General features: G+C 35.7%; 2 protein-coding genes across 15 annotated transcripts in view; both read left to right on the top strand.

Moving 5' to 3' along the window:
- The window catches only part of LOC113092584 (MAP/microtubule affinity-regulating kinase 3-like), a 56,539-nt gene extending 42,600 nt beyond the window's left edge, over positions 1-13,939 (top strand). For 2 of the 14 annotated variants that reach the window (XM_026258217.1, XM_026258213.1), the window contains exons 11-19: positions 1,231-1,343; positions 2,260-2,410; positions 2,491-2,702; positions 3,582-3,685; positions 5,594-5,773; positions 7,145-7,414; positions 8,013-8,039; positions 11,094-11,138; positions 12,451-13,939. In XM_026258217.1, the coding sequence (XP_026114002.1) occupies positions 1,231-1,343; positions 2,260-2,410; positions 2,491-2,702; positions 3,582-3,685; positions 5,594-5,773; positions 7,145-7,414; positions 8,013-8,039; positions 11,094-11,138; positions 12,451-12,796 (1,448 nt within the window). In that variant the 3' untranslated portion in view covers positions 12,797-13,939. The remainder of the gene's footprint in view (positions 1-1,230; positions 1,344-2,259; positions 2,411-2,490; positions 2,703-3,581; positions 3,686-5,593; positions 5,774-7,144; positions 7,415-8,012; positions 8,040-11,093; positions 11,139-12,450) is intronic. The other 12 variants (XM_026258228.1, XM_026258215.1, XM_026258223.1 and 9 more) reach the window with 6 other exon arrangements.
- A 1,258-nt stretch (positions 13,940-15,197) lies between these two features.
- Positions 15,198-21,388, top strand: LOC113092596 (lysosomal-associated transmembrane protein 4A-like). The gene is made up of 7 exons (XM_026258258.1): positions 15,198-15,447; positions 17,519-17,639; positions 17,789-17,865; positions 18,756-18,878; positions 18,991-19,086; positions 19,187-19,285; positions 20,310-21,388. The coding sequence occupies exons 1-7, from the start codon at positions 15,322-15,324 to the stop codon at positions 20,382-20,384; spliced, it is 717 nt and encodes a 238-aa protein (XP_026114043.1). The 5' UTR covers positions 15,198-15,321; the 3' UTR covers positions 20,385-21,388.
- Positions 21,389-21,460: the final 72 nt, after the last annotated feature.

Below are 21,460 nucleotides of genomic sequence, written 5' to 3'. Positions count from 1 at the left end.
CAAAGCTGAATTTTCAGCATCATTACTCCATTCTTCAGTGTCACATGATCCTTCAGAAATCATTCTAATATGCAGATATGCTACTCAGAAAACATTTATTATTATCAATGCTAAAAACAATTATGCTGCTTAGTTTTTTTAATAGAAAGTTCAAAAGAACATTTGCTTGAAATAGAAATCTTTTGTAAAAGATTATAAATCTTTACTGTCACTTTTATAATTTTAATGCATATACTTATTTATCGAATAAAAGTATTAATAAAATCTTTCTGACCACAAAAATTTTAATGATAATGTACCTGAATAATAAGTCCAGTTTAACTGCATATTTTAAGGCTACCCTAGAACTGACATTTGTTACCACCGCAGCAATGCATGTTAGCATTCACGTTTTTAGCTGGGTAGACAAAACAGAATCCAGCTTTAGAGAAGTAATAAGAGCTTTCCTGCCTGCTCATCATTTTATTGTTGTTAGTGCGTTTTCATGGAAGTGAGCCAGAGTGCCATTAAGGGAGATATGAATATTTGGATGGTTTGGCTTTATCGCATTGCTTTATGTCCTAAGAGTCTAACACCATTTTTTTGGGGTCCACAGAAGCTGTTAGTCTGGTATGCTTTCTTCAACGTGATGTTGATAGTGGTTGTTGTGCCTGTGGGTTTCAGTGGCGTGCAGGGGTCGATGGTAGCTGATGCCAGACAGGCCCTGTTCTTTCCACTGCTGCTGCAGGCCCGTCTCAATTGACCTCAGAGCCCCAGTTCTGCGTCCCGAACAGCATTCACAGCTAGTGCAGGAACAGTTCAATTGAGCCGAGGCTATCACATGAAACTAGCATGTGAAACTGTAACATCATTGAATCACTTTTTTCACATTAAAGCTAAAATGATACCAGGAATTATACTAGGTCACTCTTTTTTACTTATGAGGGCTGCTGAGATCAAAAGTAGCCAGACGTTGTCCATGAAGAATTTGTAATAAACCTTAAAACGTGTTTTCGATGTTCTAGGATGGCATTTAGATTCATGTATCTCAGTTTTCAGATTTTTTTGTGCACAAATATGCACAGGTCTAGATGCACAGGTTTTTATCAGTTGTTTTTAAAAGCTGCAACGCTGTTTATTCTTGTGCCATTATTGAGCTTGTTTAGGCTTTTGAAGAACTAAACCAGTTTTGATTCTCAACTAACTGGTAACAGTATCTTTCATTGACTGTTGGCATATGGTTTGTTGCAGATATTATGGTAGGAATGGGTTACTCAAGGGAGGAAATCCACGAATCTCTAACCAGGATGAAGTACGACGAAATCACGGCTACTTACCTGCTTTTAGGAAGGAAGTCCACTGAGGTGAGTCAGTTCACATGCCTGTTTTAAGGCAGTTTGGTTGCAATGCACAGTTGGAGGTTAAAGATCTAGCTAAATTAGAGCATATAGTACTGTTCAGGAGTGTGGGATTTGGTAAGATTTTAAATTTTTTTTTTTAAGTCTTTTATGTTCAGCTAGTCTGCATTGTATGAAAAAAATTAAATGTAAAACTTTATATACTATAAATATAGTATATAATATATATATAATATATTCTTTAAATGGTAGAAGGTTCAGAAGAACAGCATTTTTTTAATGTGGCATTTGATTAATTGAAATCACTCTTGCTAACTAAATCTTACTTTTGAACTGCAGTGTGTTTGAGTAAGATATGTTCGTGTGATTTGACACTTAGTCTCAGCCTCTAGGCCAGCAAGTAATACATATATACTGTTGCAACGATACAGTTGCTTTGTTTGCAGATTTATAGTCTCTTTGGAAATGGAAGCACAAAATAAAAATTTCACTCATGTATTTGACGTAATCTTTACAAAATGTCATGGAAATTGCTGTACCTTTATTTCAATGAGTTACCACTTAGTTGCACTCTGCTCTATTATTGTGGTGTCATCGATTTTAGATTCACCCACCCATAAAGGTCATGTCGGATAGACAATACTTTCCTTCTGAAGCAGACAGGAAACAGAATGAGCTGCAGTGTGGCCTAGTCTTTATAGCCGTAGTCAAACATCTGGCTACATCTGTTTATAAATGTTTTAAACTTGTAGCATGTCAGTCATTCTAAACCCGTATCACTGGTTATCTTATTAAACTGGATTAGCCAGTTACTTTCCCTAATTTCTCACTGTGCATTAATCCTCCATTTTCATCCAGACAAAAAAGGGGGATTTTTTTGTCGCCTCATGCAGTTTTTATGTTTTGTTTTGTGTGATCACAGTTAGAGGTGAGTGATTCCAGCTCCAGCAGTAACCTCTCTTTGGCAAAGGCCAGACCCAATAGTGAGCACAATAACGGCCAGTCACCATCTCACCTCAAAGTCCAAAAGAACGTCTCCTCCAACCAGAAACAGCGTCGTTATAGTGACCAGGGTAAGCATGTTTTTTGGGCTTTACATGGTGCTTACTGTGAGATATTTTTTCTTGCTAATCTCCGTTCCTCACCTCTACAGCTGGTCCAACCGTTCCCTCTGTGGGTTACCCCAAGAGAAGTCAGACCACTTCTGCAGAAAGTGACCATAAAGAGGAGGGCAGTGCACAGGCACGGAAGAGCAGCTCGTCTGGAAGCCGTGGCATGACTCCACCGAGCCCCATGCTGGGCAACGCCAACAATCCAAACAAGGCCGACATTCCTGACAGCAAAAAGAGCACCGGTGCCCCTGGGGTAAGTTGGTAACACCCAAGATCTCTTGTAATGTCGTTGTTTGTATGACAAAATTGAATTCATGAGAATCTAACAATTTGGAACCAGGGTTATTATAGTTACCTAAAACTAGTACCATTAAAAATAAAATCAACCTTGTGAAATGGAATATGAAATGGAATAAAATGCAAAAAAATAAAAAATAAATTCAACTAGTTGCCAAGACAAAATTTCTCATTTTAACTGGAAGTACTTAAAATGTAATATATTATATATATATATATATATATATATATATATATATATATATATATATATATATATATATATATATATATATATATATATATATATATATATATATATATATAATTCTTAAAATGACAAAAACACACAAAAAATGTACTAAAGCTTTATAAAAAAATTTGTTTAGTTATTTTATGAATCGACACAATTTTGTCATCAGAAAATGTTTTTTTGGGATTTGGCCAAATTAGTTTTGGAGGGCTAAAATTATTGATGGAATGAGTACTTTTTAATCAGGTAAATGTCAGGTGTAATAAATATTGATTTCTTGTTTTTAGTCTATCTTTTAGTTTAAACCGAGATCTTTAAGTCTATGCTGTTTTAGTTGATGCATGAACAAAACTTAACTAAACATTAGTGCTTTGCTACTTAAAAAAAAAAAGTTTATAACAAATTTCAAATAATAAATGTGATTTTGATGTTCCTTAATGTTCATAATTTTTTCTTTTTCCATTTTAACAACTAATTGGTGTAGAAACATAATTATGTGATTATTAAACAAATTTATTTTAGGTTTTCGGCTAAATAAAAAAATTCATTTTGGTGTTTCATTTAAAACAGTTAAGACTCACACTATAATATTTATTTCTGCAGAGCAATTCTGTGTCTAGCGGTATGACCAGGAGAAACACATACGTGTGTAGTGAGAGGAACGCTGCAGATCGTCACTCCGTCGTCCAGAACGGCAAAGAGAACAGGTGAGCCCCTGAGACCTCTCAGTTTTAGGTCAAAAGTTGTGAATCTCCCTTTTGCCTTTCAGCGTTAACACCGGTTTACAGGAAACACCTCCATGTTGATCAAAACAGTGACTGACAACAAGGAACTACTTACGTCTTTTTATCCTCCCTCAACCAAATATTTTCACAAAAACTGTTGCTCTTATCAACACCTACATAAATGTTTGTGGAGAGTCATCTGTTAGCCCCCATCACCCAATGCAGTATTTGAAGATGGAGCTTTGGTTTAAACGGGTCATATGATGCTGCTAAAAAGAACATTATTTTGTGTATTTGGTGCAATGAAATGTGTTTATGTGGTTTAAGGTTCAAAAAACATTCTTTTCCACATAATGTACATTGTTTGCCCTCTATGCCCCGCCTTCTGAAATGGGAAATTTTTTTACAAGGCTCATCACTCAGAAAAGCGAGGTGTGCTCTGATTGGCCATCTATGTTACGTCCCTGAACATATACTGTTATGCCGTGTCCTGGTCAGAACATCAGCATAACAGGACAGTTGTTGCATCCAGTGGGAACATAATTACTTATTATAATGACTTATACTGTCTTTTTACATGTTCCGTTGCATATCGCGCCACGTAAACATTAAAACCATGTCTGCATTTGTGATCGATGAAATTACAAACAACAAGTGCAACTCTACACTGCTCAAAACTCACGTTTGAATCAACAGTTGCAAATCTTTTACATATGAAAACAAACTTACATACTGTGAGTAAGGTGCCAGACTGTCCTTGCAAAGAAAGAGCAATGGACAGTGGCTTAAGTGAGTGGCAGCCGGCGGCTATAACAAGGAACGGCTGGTGGATTCGATGAAGGAGCGTCTGGGGGTTGCGGCAACCACATGTGACGACCCCGGGTTGGAATCCACTTCGTCCACAGTGAAAGCCGATCTGGCGATCCACAGCATGAAGTTGATGTATTTCCTCAGCGACCAGCACAGATCAGCTCTAGGCATGACGAAGCGGATATCGTGCTCTTTTAGAAGGCCAAACAAAGTAGTTTCACTTTCACAATAAAACACACAGCTTCTCCACGAAATGGCACCGGTGGCACCAGAGAGAATAAAAGGACGCTTTCTTTCTTTGCGTGAACATGTGAACATATGGACAACATATGGCAACTGTACAGATCTTCGTTAAGCGCCAAGAGCTTGTAACACTTCAAAGAGAAAGGAAAACTTGAAATCGCATCATATGACCCCTTTAATATTTTACATTACATTACATTACTTTATCAAGTACAACTTAAACTAAATAGCTGAATTTTAACATCTAAGGCTGTAAAATATATTATATATTGAATATTGATTCATTTTCTGGCTGAAGATCTGTGGAAATACAGATGGAGAATATGACATATATGGGCAAACCACGACATGCTTCCTCCAGATTCATTTGGGATGTTTGTATTAAAACCTTGCTGTGCCAGTCTGCCATGCCGAAGCGCTTCGCTTTACCATGCAGTCCACAGAGAGAGACAAACTATGTGCTGAATCCCATATTAAGGATATGCAAAATTCAAAGCAACAGTGGACTAGTCTTAAAGGAATAGTTCAATCAAAAGTGAGCAATTTATCATCCTTTACTTATCCTCATCCACTACATTTTTGAAGATTTTTTTGTTCTTTTTTTATTTGGCCTAAAACCAACCCTTTATATGGGGAGATTCAATCAGACTCACATTTATGTTGACTAGTCAGTTTTGAACAACTTGTCGATCATCGTGATCCATCCGTATCCTATATTTACTCTCTCTTTGTATTCTTCTCTGCTCACAGTTTTTATCTCATATGCTCTGCTTTCTTTGTAAATACTATGTTTGATCCATCCCACTGCTGTTTATCTGCCTGCCTGCCATTGGCCAGCCTGAGTAAAATGTCGGGATGTGTCAGCACGAGTCCGACGGCGTACGCTGTTGCTCTCGCCAGCTCATCAGCCTCAGTCCGTCTGCGGCACCAAAAGGCCACGTCACTCTCGGCCTCTGGACACACCTGCCGCACAACCTTGCCGCCCAACGACGGCACCTCTGATCTCTTCAGGCCCAAGTAAAGTCGAGTTTAGCGTCTGTCTCTAATCTTAGTGTGTCTCTCTCCATCGCACTCCTCTCTAACGCCCTCTGACCCTCGTCTCATCCCTAAAGTGCCAGGAGGACTCGTCGTGGAGCTTCTGTTGCGTTTTAACGTTTGAGGATTTCCTGCATATTCCCATTTAAACCATTTACTAACTTCCTTGTGTCTAAACCCACTAATATAGGATATAAACTACATTAACCTACTTAATGACTAGTGAAAGGACTGTTGAGATATATTATGATTATTTTGATCATTCTAGTGTTCAAGAAATACATATGCAAAATAAAGATTTTTTGTGCACGTATTGTTAAAGGGCTCTATCAGTCACTATTATAGATGTTCGTTATTTTGAAGACCTATAATAGCGACTTAACCAGACTAAAATATGTAGAATATGTTCATAATTAATGTGAGGAACTAAACCTGTGGTTGCTCTGCTTGGAAACCTGTGTGAATTTGAGGAGAACTGACTTCATATATCCACTAAAAATCAAGAAAACACTGCTTTATTAAATGCAAGCACATTCATTATTTCTGAGAAAAAGTCTAGCATAGTTTTTTTGCAGATCTATTGTTTTGGTTTGCTATTTTGTTACATTCTGTTGTAATATTCCATGACGTGTAACTGTGGTTTAAAGGGATAGTTGCTTAAATAAATTACATTTCATTTTTATTTTCTAAAATGCTAATTCAGGCATAATCTCTGTCATTTTATTATTATTTGTATACTTTTATAGTATTTATGAATATTTTGAATTGACTTTTATTTTTTATATCTTCAGTTTTTATTTACTTTTCCCCTTAGACTTTTAGTTTAAAAAAAAAAATTGCTTTTGTAATTTTTTATTTAGCTTTCATTTATTTGTATTTAACTTTTAGTAACCGTAGTGCTTTAATCTTATTTTCAACATCTTAGTTTAAGTATTTTTCATCAAATAGTTATATTTTCTTTTAATTCTGCTTTATTTCAGTTAACGAAAATTATCTGTAATACTTTGTTAATAATATCAACACCACATCATTTACTCAGCCGCATGTTATTTCAAACCTGCAGAACACAAAATAAAATATTTTAATGTATTTTAAAATATTGACTTCGAAATCTAAAATATTGTGCCATTGACTTATATTGTAAAAACAACAAAAAAAAATATAAAATATCTTCTGTGGTCTTCCAAAGATAAAAAAAGAGTCATACAAGTTTGGAATGATATGAAGATGTGTTAATGATAACAGAATTCAATTTAAATTTCTTGAAGTGTCCAAAGACCAGCTGGTTGTACAAGAGTTGTTTGCTGATTTTCCTATTTCATCATACTGTGACCCTGATTCTTCTCTCTTCAGTACGAGCGCGGCTCAGACGAGTCAGCGGAACCCCGGTGCCTCCACCCACAGCATTAGTAGCGCGACTCCCCCGGACCGCCTGCGTTTCCCACGAGGCACGCTAAGCCGCAGCACTTTCCACGGAGGCCAGCTGAGGGAGCGACGCACGGCCACCTATAACGGACCCCCAGCCTCTCCAACCTTATCACACGATGCCACGCCGCTCTCACAGTCCCGGAGCCGCGGATCAACAAACCTCTTCACAAAGCTCACATCCAAGCTCACGCGCAGGTAAACAAACACTTGAGTCCACCTATAACAAACCATTATTCCCTATGGAACTCGGTTTTCAGTGGAATAAGAATGAAAATGTTCTCATTTGGAGTTTGGGAATTTGAAACTTATGAGCATTACAATGCAACCGTTTATGGAAACGTTTCTGCCGAAGAATAAAAAAACGTTTTATCTCACTATTCTAATTTTTCTCACAATTTGGAATTTGTTTTCTGAGAAAAGAAGACAAAATTGTGAGATATAAATAGAATTGCGAAATATATCATTTTTATATCTCGCAATTCCAACTTTTTTTTTTTTCATTCTGTGGTGGAAGCAGGCTACCATAATAGTTTGATTAGTGCTTCGTTTAGAAGTGGTTTGTTAATTCAAAAGAGTTCTTATTTTGTAAACAGCTGCTATAAAACTACTGAAAAATGTAGTTCAGTTAGTAGCTTTGACTTCCCAACACTGGATGGTTTTGGCATATTAGAACTATTTGTGACAACCCCAGATCAGTGGCAGTGGCATCTGACTCCCCTAAAGTTCCTCAAGAGACGACACATCTACTCTAGATGATCACTGTCTCTGTTTTCTGTTTTTTTTTTTTTTTTAGAAATATGTCATTCAGGTTTACCAAAAGGTAGGACCCTCGGTGGGCTGTGTGCAGTTTACTAGGGATATGAAGTTAAACTCTAACACTAGTGTGAAGATGTTTTCGATTAATCGTTTGTCACTCACCTTTGTGACTCACTGTCTCTTAATCGGAGTGCGACTGAGCATGCCTGAGACTTCTGCTGTTTTCTGATGAGCAGCACATGGCAGACATTACTAATCACCCATGCATGCCTGTTCACAGGTTACAACTGAGCACAGTAGATTCATTCGTCTCCTTACAGTTTGATACATTAGAGCCTCATCTTCCATTCACGCCTTATTTCAAGGAAGGCTGTGTGTGTTTTGCACATTTAGATAATATCCTCCAGCATTCAATAGTGGGAACATTACTACGATGATATCCCTATAAAATCAATGAATTCTCCTTAACTTAACTTAAAATAAAAACTGAATAAAACATACCTGGGTTACATTTTAACTAAACTCAAAAGAAATTGGAAATTATTTTATTTTATTTCATTATTTAAATCTGATATTTATTGAGTCTTGTAATATATATATATATATATATATATATATATATATATATATATATATATATATATATATATATATATATGTATATATATATATATATATATATATATATATATATATATATATATGTATATATATATATATATATATTTAAATTTGTCTTCATTTGTGTTGATTCTCTGATTTTATTTATTTAAATATTAAAATGTATTTTAATTTTAATTTATTATCCTTTTAATTATAATATTGTGATATAGTAATACAACGATTTTTCTTTAAATCCACCTAAATTTAATGCAGTACAACAAATACTACCATGATATAAATACTGGACCATTTATACAATATTAAATCATTTTCTAACTTTTTAATAGTAATTCAATTCTTTTTGCTTTACAGTAATGAGAACCTTTTTCTGTATTACAGTAATGATTATTTAGCAGTTAAATGTTTAATTTATATGAAAATGTTGTGCAAAAATCCATTATGGTCCTAAAATAAGTTATTATTAAATTAATATAAAAAATTTGAGAAATTTGTTTCTTTTTCTTTTTTTGGTGTGAAATATGGTTTGTTCCTGATGGGTTTTGTGATGTTTATATAGGTCATCATTAGCACATGCATTTCCTGCGATATGGTAACAGACTTGCTCTTGGTTGTGTAATTCAGGCCACCCTACTGGGCTCTTAATTTAGCAACTGACAGATGTGGTGATTGAGGGGTTCTTTACAAGATTTCTGGAGTTAAGGTACCAAGACTGCCTTTTGCGACAACCACCCTTTCCCAGTTTCACCCATCATGCGCCAGACCTCTAGAAGTAGCATTTGTCCAGGATTTTCTGATTCCACCTCTTCCTTCTTGACCTACCCTGTCATACTGTTCGTCCAGGTGGTCTCGCAATCCCAGCGTTTTCATTCCCAACAGTGCTGTTATGACTTTTTTGGATGGAGAACTTCTGATTTCTGTAATCCAGAAGTTGGTCAGATAATACTTATCAAGAGTTTTTAAAGACATTGCAGGCTCTTGTTCTATGTAAATGAGAAAACTTGGCTTATTTTGTTTGGACTCTGCTCTTGAAGGGAAGCTGGTATATTAATTATATTAAAAGAATATACCGGGATATAAACAAATGAAACTCTAGTGACAGCATCTGCATCTGTGGCCTGATTACAGAAGAAAATAAATCTCACTCGTTCCTCAGTTTAGATACAGAAGGGTGCTCGGTATTGGCAGTGATTTTACCCAGTAATATTCCTTTCAGAAGTTACAGGGATGTTCATGTCAAAGGCAGCATAAGAGCACTTACCCGCCAGCATCCTCTCCTCTGACCTCTGACCTCTGCTCTCTGCCCGTGACCTCTCCCACTCTTCTAGTACATATTTTATTTTGTACAATGGATGATTAATGTCTTACAAATGAATATATCTCTGTTTAGTGTGTTTTGTATTGTGTAGCATTGATGTCATAAAAAGGGAGATTTCCGATCAGTGGCTTCTAGAGAACTATGCACTGCTTATCACATTAACATGCATTCAGAAACAGCCCATCATATACTGCTGTCTAAACTGAAAATAAATAATTTTTATGCTAGAATTATTCATATCGTAAATATATTTATTTGATATATAATTACCCCAGATATACATCATACACTATTATTAAAAAGTCAGATTTTTGTATGTTTTTGTGTTTTAAATATACTTTTGCTCCACATGGGTGCATTTATATATATATAAAAAAAGTAATATTATGAAACATTAATTTAAGTATTATTAATTTCATGTGATGCTTCAGAACTCATTCTCATCTTATTTCAAAATTCTTTGATGAATGGAAAGCTAAAAAAAAATTTTTTTATTGAAATAATAAATGTTTTGTAACAATATAAAATCTTAAGTGTACTGTAAATTGCCATTATTCATTGAAGCAACTTTCCCAAAAGGGAAAAGTGTGTCATGTGGTTTGGGGTAAGTTGTGTCAACAATAGCTTTCAGCTTTATTTCTTATATCATTTAATAGCAGACATCCAGATATAATATGTCAAAAATAAAGAACAAATATTTATTATTATCAATATTAATTTTAAAGCTTTGTCATTTCTCCCCTTCCCAGCAGACAGCTTGGGTAAAAAGTGGCACAGCTTACCCCACATTATTATTTTTTTTTTTTTATTATAAGAGCCCTTCCTTTTAAATCATGTTTTTTCTTACTTACCAGACAAAATGAGCTCAGTTGTGTCCACTGCATGGAATCTATTTAGAATAGGAAGTTGAATCATAGGGGTACGGGGGGGTATCTGTAATACCCTCTGTCTTCTCCTCTCCCATTTTATATCTCCACACAGGTCAATTTTTAAGTGCATGTCCAATGTTCCTCTCCTCTTACACAGGAAATTGTATCTGTTGTTGGCGTTCTCTCTAACTTTGATGCTCTAGGATGTCTGAAAAGCTATTGTTGTCTTATCTTTCTTTCCTTGATCAGCTGAGTCTCCGATTTTCTTGCCTCTAAACTATTTTTCTCTTTTTCATCCTGGTTTTTAAAGAGTGCCGGCAGAATGCGATAGAAATGGGAGGTATGAGGATTCAAGGTGAGACAGGACATCTGGTCATACAGTTCTGATTTTATACCATCTTTGCTTTTGGACATTTATTGTCCTGACATTACTCCACAGACTTAACCTCACTGTTTTGAATAAATCTACAAACGTACATAAACTGGCATTTGACATAATTTCCCAAAGATCAAATGCACTGAGTTTAACCACTGAGGTTTATGTGAGCTTCTGATAATCTGTTTTGTGAATATTAATTTATTGTGATCTTTCACAACAGAAATAAGCTTTTGTTTGCATTGGCATCTAGCTCTATTGCTCTGCCCTCTTGTGGCAAGAAGAAGAAAGTGAAACATGATTATTTAGTGCTGTACGTTAAGGCAAGAGTAAAGGTCAAAGCAACCCTTAGGTATAAGGGTTTGTTAAAATAATAACACTGAAATCACTCCCAAAACCAGCCACAACACTGTGAAACATCATAGTGGTTCACTGCACTGTTTCTGTGTCTCTGCATGGTGATTTTTGTGTTCACTGCATGTCGAATGCGCACAGGTGCTTCAGTGCATGTGTTGTCACTGAAAACAGTGAAAAGTTGTGTAAGAACTTTTTTTTTTTTTTATTTACCCACACCAGCATCTTCACTACGAAGGTCTGAAACAAACGAGTATGTGAACGCAAACACTTCCAGCTATGCAAACTCTAGTTTAATGATGTTTATGTTTTGAAAAATATAATTCATTCCTGTTGCAGAGCTGAATTTTCAGCAGACATTTTTTTTCCAGAATTCTTTGATGAATAAAAAGTGAAAAACAGCATTTATTTGAAATGGAAATCTTTCTAATCTTTTTCTAACATCATAAATGTCTATATTGCCGCTTTTGCACAATTGAATGCGTTCTTGCGAAATAAAAACTGTTATTTCATTCAGTTAAAAAAAGAAAAGGAAAAAACATTGGCCCAGATTTTTGTTTGGTAGTGGATGTGTTGATGATTTAATAAATGAAGCTACTTTTCCAAAAAGTAAAGTCTGTCAGTTTGGATCTATTTAATGCGTCCTTATGGAGTTAAAATATTGTCTTTATTGAAAACAAACAACAACTACACACAAATAGGTTCAATTTAATTTTATGGACAAACAACATAAAAGCTATTTGGAATCTAAAATACTGAAATACAATAAAAATAAAAACTATAGTGGCACCCTAGAAAAATGCAATGGGATCGATGCATTAGCCAAGTGTTTGTGTATTCATGTTGCGTACTTGTGAACATTTCTGTCATTATTGTTCTCATGTTCACACTTCCAGGTCTAAACATTTCTCTGACGGTTCTCTCTTCTCTCCTGCAGTCGTAATGTGTCTGGGGATCAGAAAGAGGAACATAAAGACGCCAAACCCCGCTCGCTACGCTTCACCTGGAGCATGAAGACCACCTCCTCCATGGAGCCCACAGAGATGATGCTCGAGATTCGCAAAGTCCTGGACGCCAACAACTGTGATTACGAGCAGCGCGAGCGCTTCCTGCTTCTATGCGTCCACGGCGATGGCCACGCCGAGAGCTTGGTCCAATGGGAGATGGAGGTGTGCAAACTACCCCGCCTCTCGCTAAACGGCGTGCGCTTTAAGCGGATATCAGGAACATCCATCGCTTTCAAGAACATTGCCTCGAAAATTGCCAACGAACTGAAGCTGTAAGAGGGAAAAAAGTTACAAATGTGAAAAAAGCAGCAAAAAGGATTAAGGCACAAAACTAGATTAATCAAGCTGTACATTCTTTTTGAACAAGTAGCAGATACAAAGATTGTTTTCCTTAAACACTTACAAAGTATGTACTGAAAATATTGTATAGAATCATGCCTTAGGCAATAATTTCCTGCATTTTGAAGCATTATTAATATTATTATTGTCGTTATTATTGTGGGATGGTTTCAAACTGTAGGAAAACAATGACGGTTTCATTTCTTTCTTTTTTGGTTAATGCACTACTGCAGCAGGTGCCCTGTTGGGAAAAATTAACACCTGTCACTGAAAATGTGTATTTTAACCAGACAGACAGAAGAGGGGACGGTTAATCACTCCATTATTTTTTTTTCTTTATTGTTCCAGTCCTTGAATGCCAAAACAAAATGGCCAGCATTGATTTAGTTAGGAAAACGATTTGCACATTTCCCCACATAGAACCATTCATCTCCAGTGCATCCATTCCCCTCAGTTTCCATCAACCCGTCCCTCTTCAGGATATTTCCACCTGTTGATTTTTAGTGCTAGACGTGACTGAAGATGGACGGGATCTGAAAGATTCTGGTGCCAAGGAGGCGACCCACGGCCTCAGGAGCAAGTAAACTTCAGGAAACCTCCCGGATTCATACGGGCCACTGCAATGGAATGTTAAGAATGAGATCGGGAACGTTTTCCTTCTCAGTCTGTTGAAGTATTTGGTTTATTTCTTACAAAGTGTTTTTCAAACGTCTGAAGAGATGATGAAATGCCCTCAGATGTTCTTGAAATGTCTTTGCTTTGGCTCCGGCCCCCGGGGCGCACCATAGGGTCATTCTGGGACACAGTTCACTTCAGAACTTTAACTTGCAATTTCTAGGCTTCAGTATTCACTCCCATCCCTAAGAACCATCAGCACTGTTATTATTATTATTATTTCATTTTGATGTTTCTCTTCTTTTTTTTTTTGGAATGTAAATAATGTACCTTAGTTTTGCAGCAACAGCACATTGATATACTTTTCTTTTCTAAGTCTGACTGTAAGTCGGAAACTATGGAAATTAATGTAACTCATCACAGAATAAGGTTAATCAGTGTCTCCATTAAAACGACTGAAAATCAGTGATTTGCAGAGTGGATTTTGTAGGACTGGTTTGACGAGACACAATGCAGACATATTTACGCTTATTGTCTATGAACTAACAGGTGGAACATTGCATTTGTTTTAACAGCTGATACACTTAAAATAAAGTTGGGAGTTTTAGAAGATCTTCAGTACCAGATATAACCTCATACTCAGCACTGTCAAAGGCTTGTCTTTATGTTGTGATGTTATGTCATGATGTTGTGATCTTATTATTCTTGGTCTCCAAGCTTTAGGTCTTGGTCTGGATCTGGGTCTCGGTTTAAGGTCTATTTCTGCACCAAAGATTATAATTTCCTCAACCACTGGTCAGCATCCTTTGAGAGAATTTGCAAAAATCCATACTTTAATATTTACAGTGTAGACAACGGAATAGGTGTATAAAACTGTCTAGTTAATAATAATAATAATAATAATAATAATAATAATAATAATAATATATTGGTCTTTTGGAAGATCAGACTGCATTATACCCTAAAATTGTACTGTTAGCAGTAACACATATTTATCTTTGCAAGCTGCCACTGTCTATCTCTGGTCTATCACCTGATTTCTTACATAATTTACAGCATTTTATCTATTATATAACAGCTCTCATAAAAGCTTTTCCGAGAAAAGCATCCAGCACTGAGCTTCGTCTGTCTTTAGCTGGGTGAGTTCATGCACATCGTCCCCCTCCTGTGCGATTTCTCCTTAAGGACCCACCAATGCAGTAATAAATGTATGCGCAGACATGCATGATTAAACTCTGACAAAATACCATTAATTTCCACTCGTGGTCCGTCTAGCCACGCCCCGTTTCCCACGCATGATTCAGTAGTGATGTGTTAGTGATTCCTTTGAGCGAATCGGTTCTAAACGACAGTTAGCTTAAATAACATATTCTAACTGAAACATACATATGATTCATTTCGTTTCTATATTTATTTAAATATGAATAAATCTATATGAACATATATTTGTAATGCAATCGGTCAAATCCTCGGTTTTTCCTCGGATGACGGTTCTCGGTTCAGTCAGCTAGTTAGCGATGCTCAATCGAGAATCACTCGGTTCAGCCTGATCCATAAAAAGCGTTTAGTTCGACTCACGAACGATTCATTCAGTATGATTCCTGCTCAGTCTGATTCAGGCCTGACCACTTCAATCTTGTGAACTGGTTCTAACCATAGACGGTATAAAAACAGCGTTAAACAAAAAAGATCCGACTCAAATGATTGATTCATTTCTGAGTCGGGCATCGCTATGATTTGTCTTTGACCACGCCCCCGTTGTTTCTCATCCATCAGGAGTTTTGCTCGAAGGATCGAGCGCTGCTGTTGTTTTTGACACGGGAGACTCATTTCGTCTCTTTTCCTCGATGTTTCTTCAAAGCACCGAGAACGACATGCGTTTCAAACCGTCTCGAGACCGACTGTACAGCGCGCGCTGCTGCGGCTGCTGTCACGTGCGGACTGGAACCATCATCCTGGGTACATGGTACATGGTACGAGGCTCAAAACATACATTAAACATAGTTTTATATTTTCAAACACAAATGAAATACATCAGTAGATTTTCCTCGCGTAGTTTAGAGGTGTGGTTATGTTTTAAAGTGCGTCTGTGTGGATGTTTTTTTCTGACTCTGTAGCGTTAGCTCGATGTTAACGATTGCTAGGCTAACTCAATGTTTTGAATTGAAACTATCAGCAAATAAGGCACATAAACGTGATTAAACCAGTTATACGTTTATTAAACAAATTGTAAGAACCTTGTCTGTTTATTGAAGTAGAATAACTTGATTGGCAATTATTTGTAGGTGTTTATTATTTATCATCTATTTGTAGACGGCTAACCGCTAGCTGAGGCCTCAGGTTGAATTGACTAAACTGCATCAGTGTTGGCAAGGTTACTTTGGAAATGTAACAGGATTACAAGTTACCGCAGTTAAAATGTAATAAGTAGCGTAACTATTTCAGTTATTTTAAAGTTATGTAACTGATTACTTTTTGACTACTTTTATACATTTCTAATGAATGTTTTGAATGAAACATTTAAACCTTACAGTGGAATTCTGACTACAGTCAGACTTTCAAAATCTTCAAAAATACACTTGAATTATTATTTTACAAATTGTTTTAAAGCACAACCACCACAAAATCAGACTTAATTACCTCTTTTTACTTGGAAAACATAACAATATATAGTTTAATAGCTATGATACTGTTTTTGAAATCAAATCTTCACCTAGCTAATGTCAGGAAACTCTGGTATCTAACAATGCCTTGGGGGAAGAAAAATCTTAAGATCTTAAAAAAAAATAAAGCTATCAAATAAAGTTATCGAGTAAGCGTGTGACCTGTTCTGTGTCCTAAACTTTTAAACATTGTTGTCTCATATTTTAGAACAGTCAGTTCATTTGGAGAAAGAAATCAATTAAATCTGTGTGTGTGTGTGTGTGTGTGTGTGTGTGTGTGTGTACTGGTTTAACTATGATTGTGAGAACCAAATGTCCTCACTTAAATAGTGGAAGATCATGACTCACTAGTGAGGACATTTTATATACTAGGGACATAGTGAGGACATTTATAAATGCTTGGAAATAGAGAAACACATACTAAAAACTACATGCTCGCTTTATCTTAGTCCAGGGGTAATGGTAGAGAAGTAACAAGTTTTTGAGGGAGAGAGAGAGAGCGCACAGGAAAGCAATACACACACACACACGCACACAGTGTGTCTAAAGATGTTTTTTTGGGGTTGGGGTTGAGTTAGCTGATAGAAAATATCATTAACCTGATAGAAAATCAATGGAAGTCTATAAAGTGTCTTCACGAAGTGTGTGAATATTTTCAGATGCAACCCCTTTTTTGTAATTGTTAACATTTTAATTGGTAACTGTAGTTTAATCAAACATTTTTGCAGCAGATTACAGTTGAATTTATTTTACATAACTCTGTTACATTTAACTAGTTACTCCCCAACACTGACTGTCATGGGATTGACATTCATTTTGTTGGTCATTTGCACGAAATACGTTTGAATAAAGTAAATTATCTAGAAATATATAGCTATTAGTATTTAGAGGATAGCTTTAATTTAAATAACAGTATATAGTAGTAATTAGGGTGTCAACTAGATGTTAAACAATCTGTTGCCTGGCAAGGTTTATGAATACATTTGAATAAAATGACACTGGCAGTAACAAATGAATCTGTCTTTAACTGTCAGTGGGAAATGTAATCGTAAATAATTGTATGCCAGAGTCTGGACCTTGGTGTTTCCAGAAAACCAGACCACATGTTTCCATTTAAGATTGACTGGTTTTAAATGAGGCAGATTATTTATTTGTTATTATTTTATTATTGTTATTATTATTATATATTCCATTTCTTAGTAAAGATTGGCAAGCAAATGTTTTAAGACCTTGACCTATTTTCAGTCCTTTTGAACTGCACTAACAAACTGTTCAGAAAGTCACATGACACTGTGAAAATGTGGTTTTATTCATGAGGCTGGTTAAATATTATGTCCTACTATCCCATCTGTACTTTTACTAATCTAATCTCACTCTGAAGGTGGTGAACCTGTTGATGGGTATTCTGTTGACTGTGGCAGTAACTCACCCTGAGAACGTCCCTACTGTTGACCTGCAGTATGAAGTTATTGAGCATTACTTTGCCTCAGACAGGATGTCCGGTACGTTCATTAGATGTTTTTGATAATTGAATGCTATAAATCTATATTTAATACTAATATAGTGCAATGTAGTTCTACTTTTTAGCAGTTTTTATATATTTTATAATTTAATTTATATTTATAATTTCTCTTTCTCTTTTACCTCACAGAGAATGCTTGTGTGGGCTTTGCCATCTCTCTCCTTATGCTCACCATTAGTGCCATGATGGTGTATGGAGCTATTACTGTAAGTATCTATAAATTGTTACACCTTTGCTAATAATTTTACATTATATAAGATTTAAAAAAAAACATTTTGGCATTTTTAAGCCTTTTGCTGTGCTGAAAATTATTTACCTGATGTTTTTTTCTGTGTCAGAAATGACCAGCCTTGTTGATTCTTCATTATTATGATATATTGTCACCAGATCCTAAATCTTGGCAATACTATAGCATAACAAGAAATATATTAGTTAATAACTTTTAGTAGGCTGGTAGTGTCCACAAGATGGTGGACAAAAAAGTACAAAATAAATAAAAAATGGTTTGCAAAAAAAAAGGGTTAAAAGGGTTGTCAAATTGCTTATAATGAGCATTGAACACTGTGAACATTCTTTGACATTTATAGGCAATACAATAAAATGCATCAATTTTTCCCCAAACATTTGATGGGGTCATGTATTCTAGAATAGAATAATGTGTTTCACCACTGTGTTCATCTGTACTTCACAGTCTTGCTTGAAGTCATCTTTAAAAACCAGGTTGGATCAGTGAACTTTTGTTGTATATTAGTTTCTGCTGACAATGCATATTTGCCATACCTGAGCTTTTTACCTCGAGTGGACATTGAGCTTAAATGTGTTTCAACCCTGAATATCCTCTGACCACAAGTTTTAGGCCTCAAAGGCAGTGAAATGCTATTCCAGTAGAGTCATGGCCTTGCTAATAGCTCCCTTTCCATGTTGAGTATTCTCTGAGCTTAGTTATTCACCACAGCTTCTCGTTTTAGCTTAATAACTGGATGATTCATGGTTCCCTGGAGTTTTACAGGTTTGCATCAGCATTAAAATGGTGAGAAACAGTCTGAAAACGAAAGGCCACCTCATGACATGGCTGTTCTTTTTCCCTCTCGCGTAGAATCGTGATGGCTGGCTCATCCCGTTCTTTTGTTACCAGCTGTTTGACTTTGCTCTGAGCTGCCTGGTGGCCATCAGCTCCCTCACATACCTGCCCAGAATCAAGGACTACCTGGACCAGCTGGTCAGTCTGCCGTCTGCTGCCAGTGCTGACCGCATGTCTCTTGAGCCTCTGACACTAGAGGTTAATGGAAGAATTCTTAAATGAAAATAAAAAATATCTCTGTCTCTCCTAGCCGGACTTCCCATACAAAGACAACCTGCTCTCTATGGACTCCAGCTGTCTCCTGCTGTTTGTTCTCATCTTCTTTGCCGTTCTCATTGTCCTTAAGGTAGATATATGAACCTCACCTGATTTTTCAGACACTGAACCGGTTATATGTCTTATTTTAAGACACTGATTGTTTTTTGACTGTGGTTTTTTTTTTTCAGGCCTACTTGATCAACTGCGTTTGGAACTGCTATAAGTACATAAACAACAGGAACACTCCAGAGATTGCTGTCTATCCTGCTTTTGATACCCCACCTCAGGTAAATCCATTTTAACAGGCTTCCCAGCCTGATTGTAGGTTACACCTGAGAAGATGATATTAGATTACAATTTTGTAATTAGATTAAATCTAAAAATAATATGTATCATTAGAGAAAGTAATTAGGTATTATACATGACAAAGTCAACAACAACAACACTGTACCAATCCAAGGACTAAATCAATAACAAGGTTTATACTTTTATACAGTCAGACTGTATAAATAAAAAATGTATTATTGACGTAGTTGTTGCTCCCTGTTTCCCTCATTTCTTTAAAATATGTTGTTGGTCTTTTTGAGTAAAGTTAAACAAAGTGTTTGTCTTTGAGCACAAACGTGTTATCTATACAAATGTTGTTTTAGTGTTAGTATTATTTATATACTGTGTTATAATATAGCATTATTTTAATATTTTGAATAAACATTTTCATACATATTCATTTTAGTATAAGTTTTAGCAATTTTATTTATATTAGTTTTTTTTTTTTTTTTTTGTATGTAGCTATATTTACTCATTTTAAATTTTAGTCATTTTAGTACTCAAAATTTATTTTAGTTAGTTGCCAAGTGAGCTTTTCTAATTTTGCCTTTTGCTTTTTATTTTAGCTGTATTTAAATTACTGATTTTTATTTTTATTTTATATATATATATATATATATATATATATATATATATATATATATATATATATATATAGTTTTAGTTAACAGTAACAACACTGATTGTTTTAGTGGATGATAGGAACAAATACAATTATTTAATTTTTTTGGTGGTCATTTTGTTTTGAGAAGGATAGCATCTTAACCTCTCTGGTAAGTAAAAAAGTTGCCTTTTCAGATACACCATTCACTCTGCTACAGCAGAGGGCACTCTTTGCCTCCAAAAGAGGTTTTTGAGCAAATGTTTTTTTCTGACACTCCTCAGGAGAACACCAGCTGTATCGATTTTGTTTGCTACCACTGGAAAGTGTGTTGTGTAGCTTCAGATTGGTTTAATTTTAATGGGATCTTTTCTTTATCATAGTACATCCTTCCCACCTATGAAATGGCCATGACAATGCCAGCGAAGGAGCCTCCTCCTCCTTACATGCCAGCTTGAATTCCCCTGACTGCTTTCTTCAGTAAAAGCCAGTGCAGACACCCATCTTTGCCTTCCATTTCAACCCATGGAGGGCGTTCAGACTCCCAGCGTCCACTCATCACATCAGCAGCTTACATATTTGCATAGACTTATCCGTGACTATTTCTTTCGCATGACTCTCGTAACAGCTCATCACTGCAGATCTATTTTTGTAAAACTATGCGAAAAATGGTTGAAGCGGTACAGTGTTGGCTAATAGATCGGTTAAGGCAAGATTTATTTTAATTACTTAATGTTGTATCTGAGATATGATATGCTATTCTCTTTTGTGAACATCATGACTCGGGCTCTGCAATAAATTGTGCTTATGACTGAATTATATAGTTCATAGTCAATCACTAATGAAATGAATCTTGAGATGGGGCAGGTAATCTGCTGTTTGACATTTTTACCAATGAAAGCTTTCACTTTACTTGCCACCTTGAGATCTTTATTTTTCCATGCTTTTCAGTGCTGTGTTTTTTCCTGATTGTCATAGTAGAAGAACTATTGTGAAAATCAACTTAGCCATGACAGGGCACTTGCATTTAGAATCACCTTGGCTAATAAATCTGTTTTGTTGTATTAAAAATCTGTTTAGATAATCCAGTCGGATCGTTCAAAATTATATTTTTTTTCCATTGTGTACTTTATTAGTGGACGTAAGACTTTCATCCTTAAAAAAGTGAAAGAACTCAAAGCGCTTTTTATTTTGTTTATATAATGAGTGTGTGTTTGTGTTCTCCATCCATTGAACCATTGTGCACCATCTTGTTAGCAGCCATCACAGTGATCTGTTGTTATGTTACCTGCTGGGTAACACACAAGAAGAATCCTCACATGAACGACAATGATATAGAGTTAAAAAAGGAAACTGCTAGTGCTGTATAAATCAATGGATGCATGTTAATAGTTTGTGGTCTGTTTCTTTTCTTGTACATGTTCTGTAATCTAATTACTTTAATAAATATTTCAAAACAGAAGTCTGCCGTCAGACTTTTTTTCCCCACAATGTACATTGTGTCGTTAGTATTAATCAATGTGCATTTTCTGTA

Source organism: Carassius auratus, unplaced genomic scaffold (genome assembly GCF_003368295.1).
Source record: "Carassius auratus strain Wakin unplaced genomic scaffold, ASM336829v1 scaf_tig00214657, whole genome shotgun sequence".
Taxonomy (NCBI): Eukaryota; Metazoa; Chordata; class Actinopteri; order Cypriniformes; family Cyprinidae; genus Carassius; species Carassius auratus.
The sequence above is the reverse complement of the archived record's forward strand: the minus strand, read 5'-3'. Positions and strand labels throughout refer to the sequence as shown.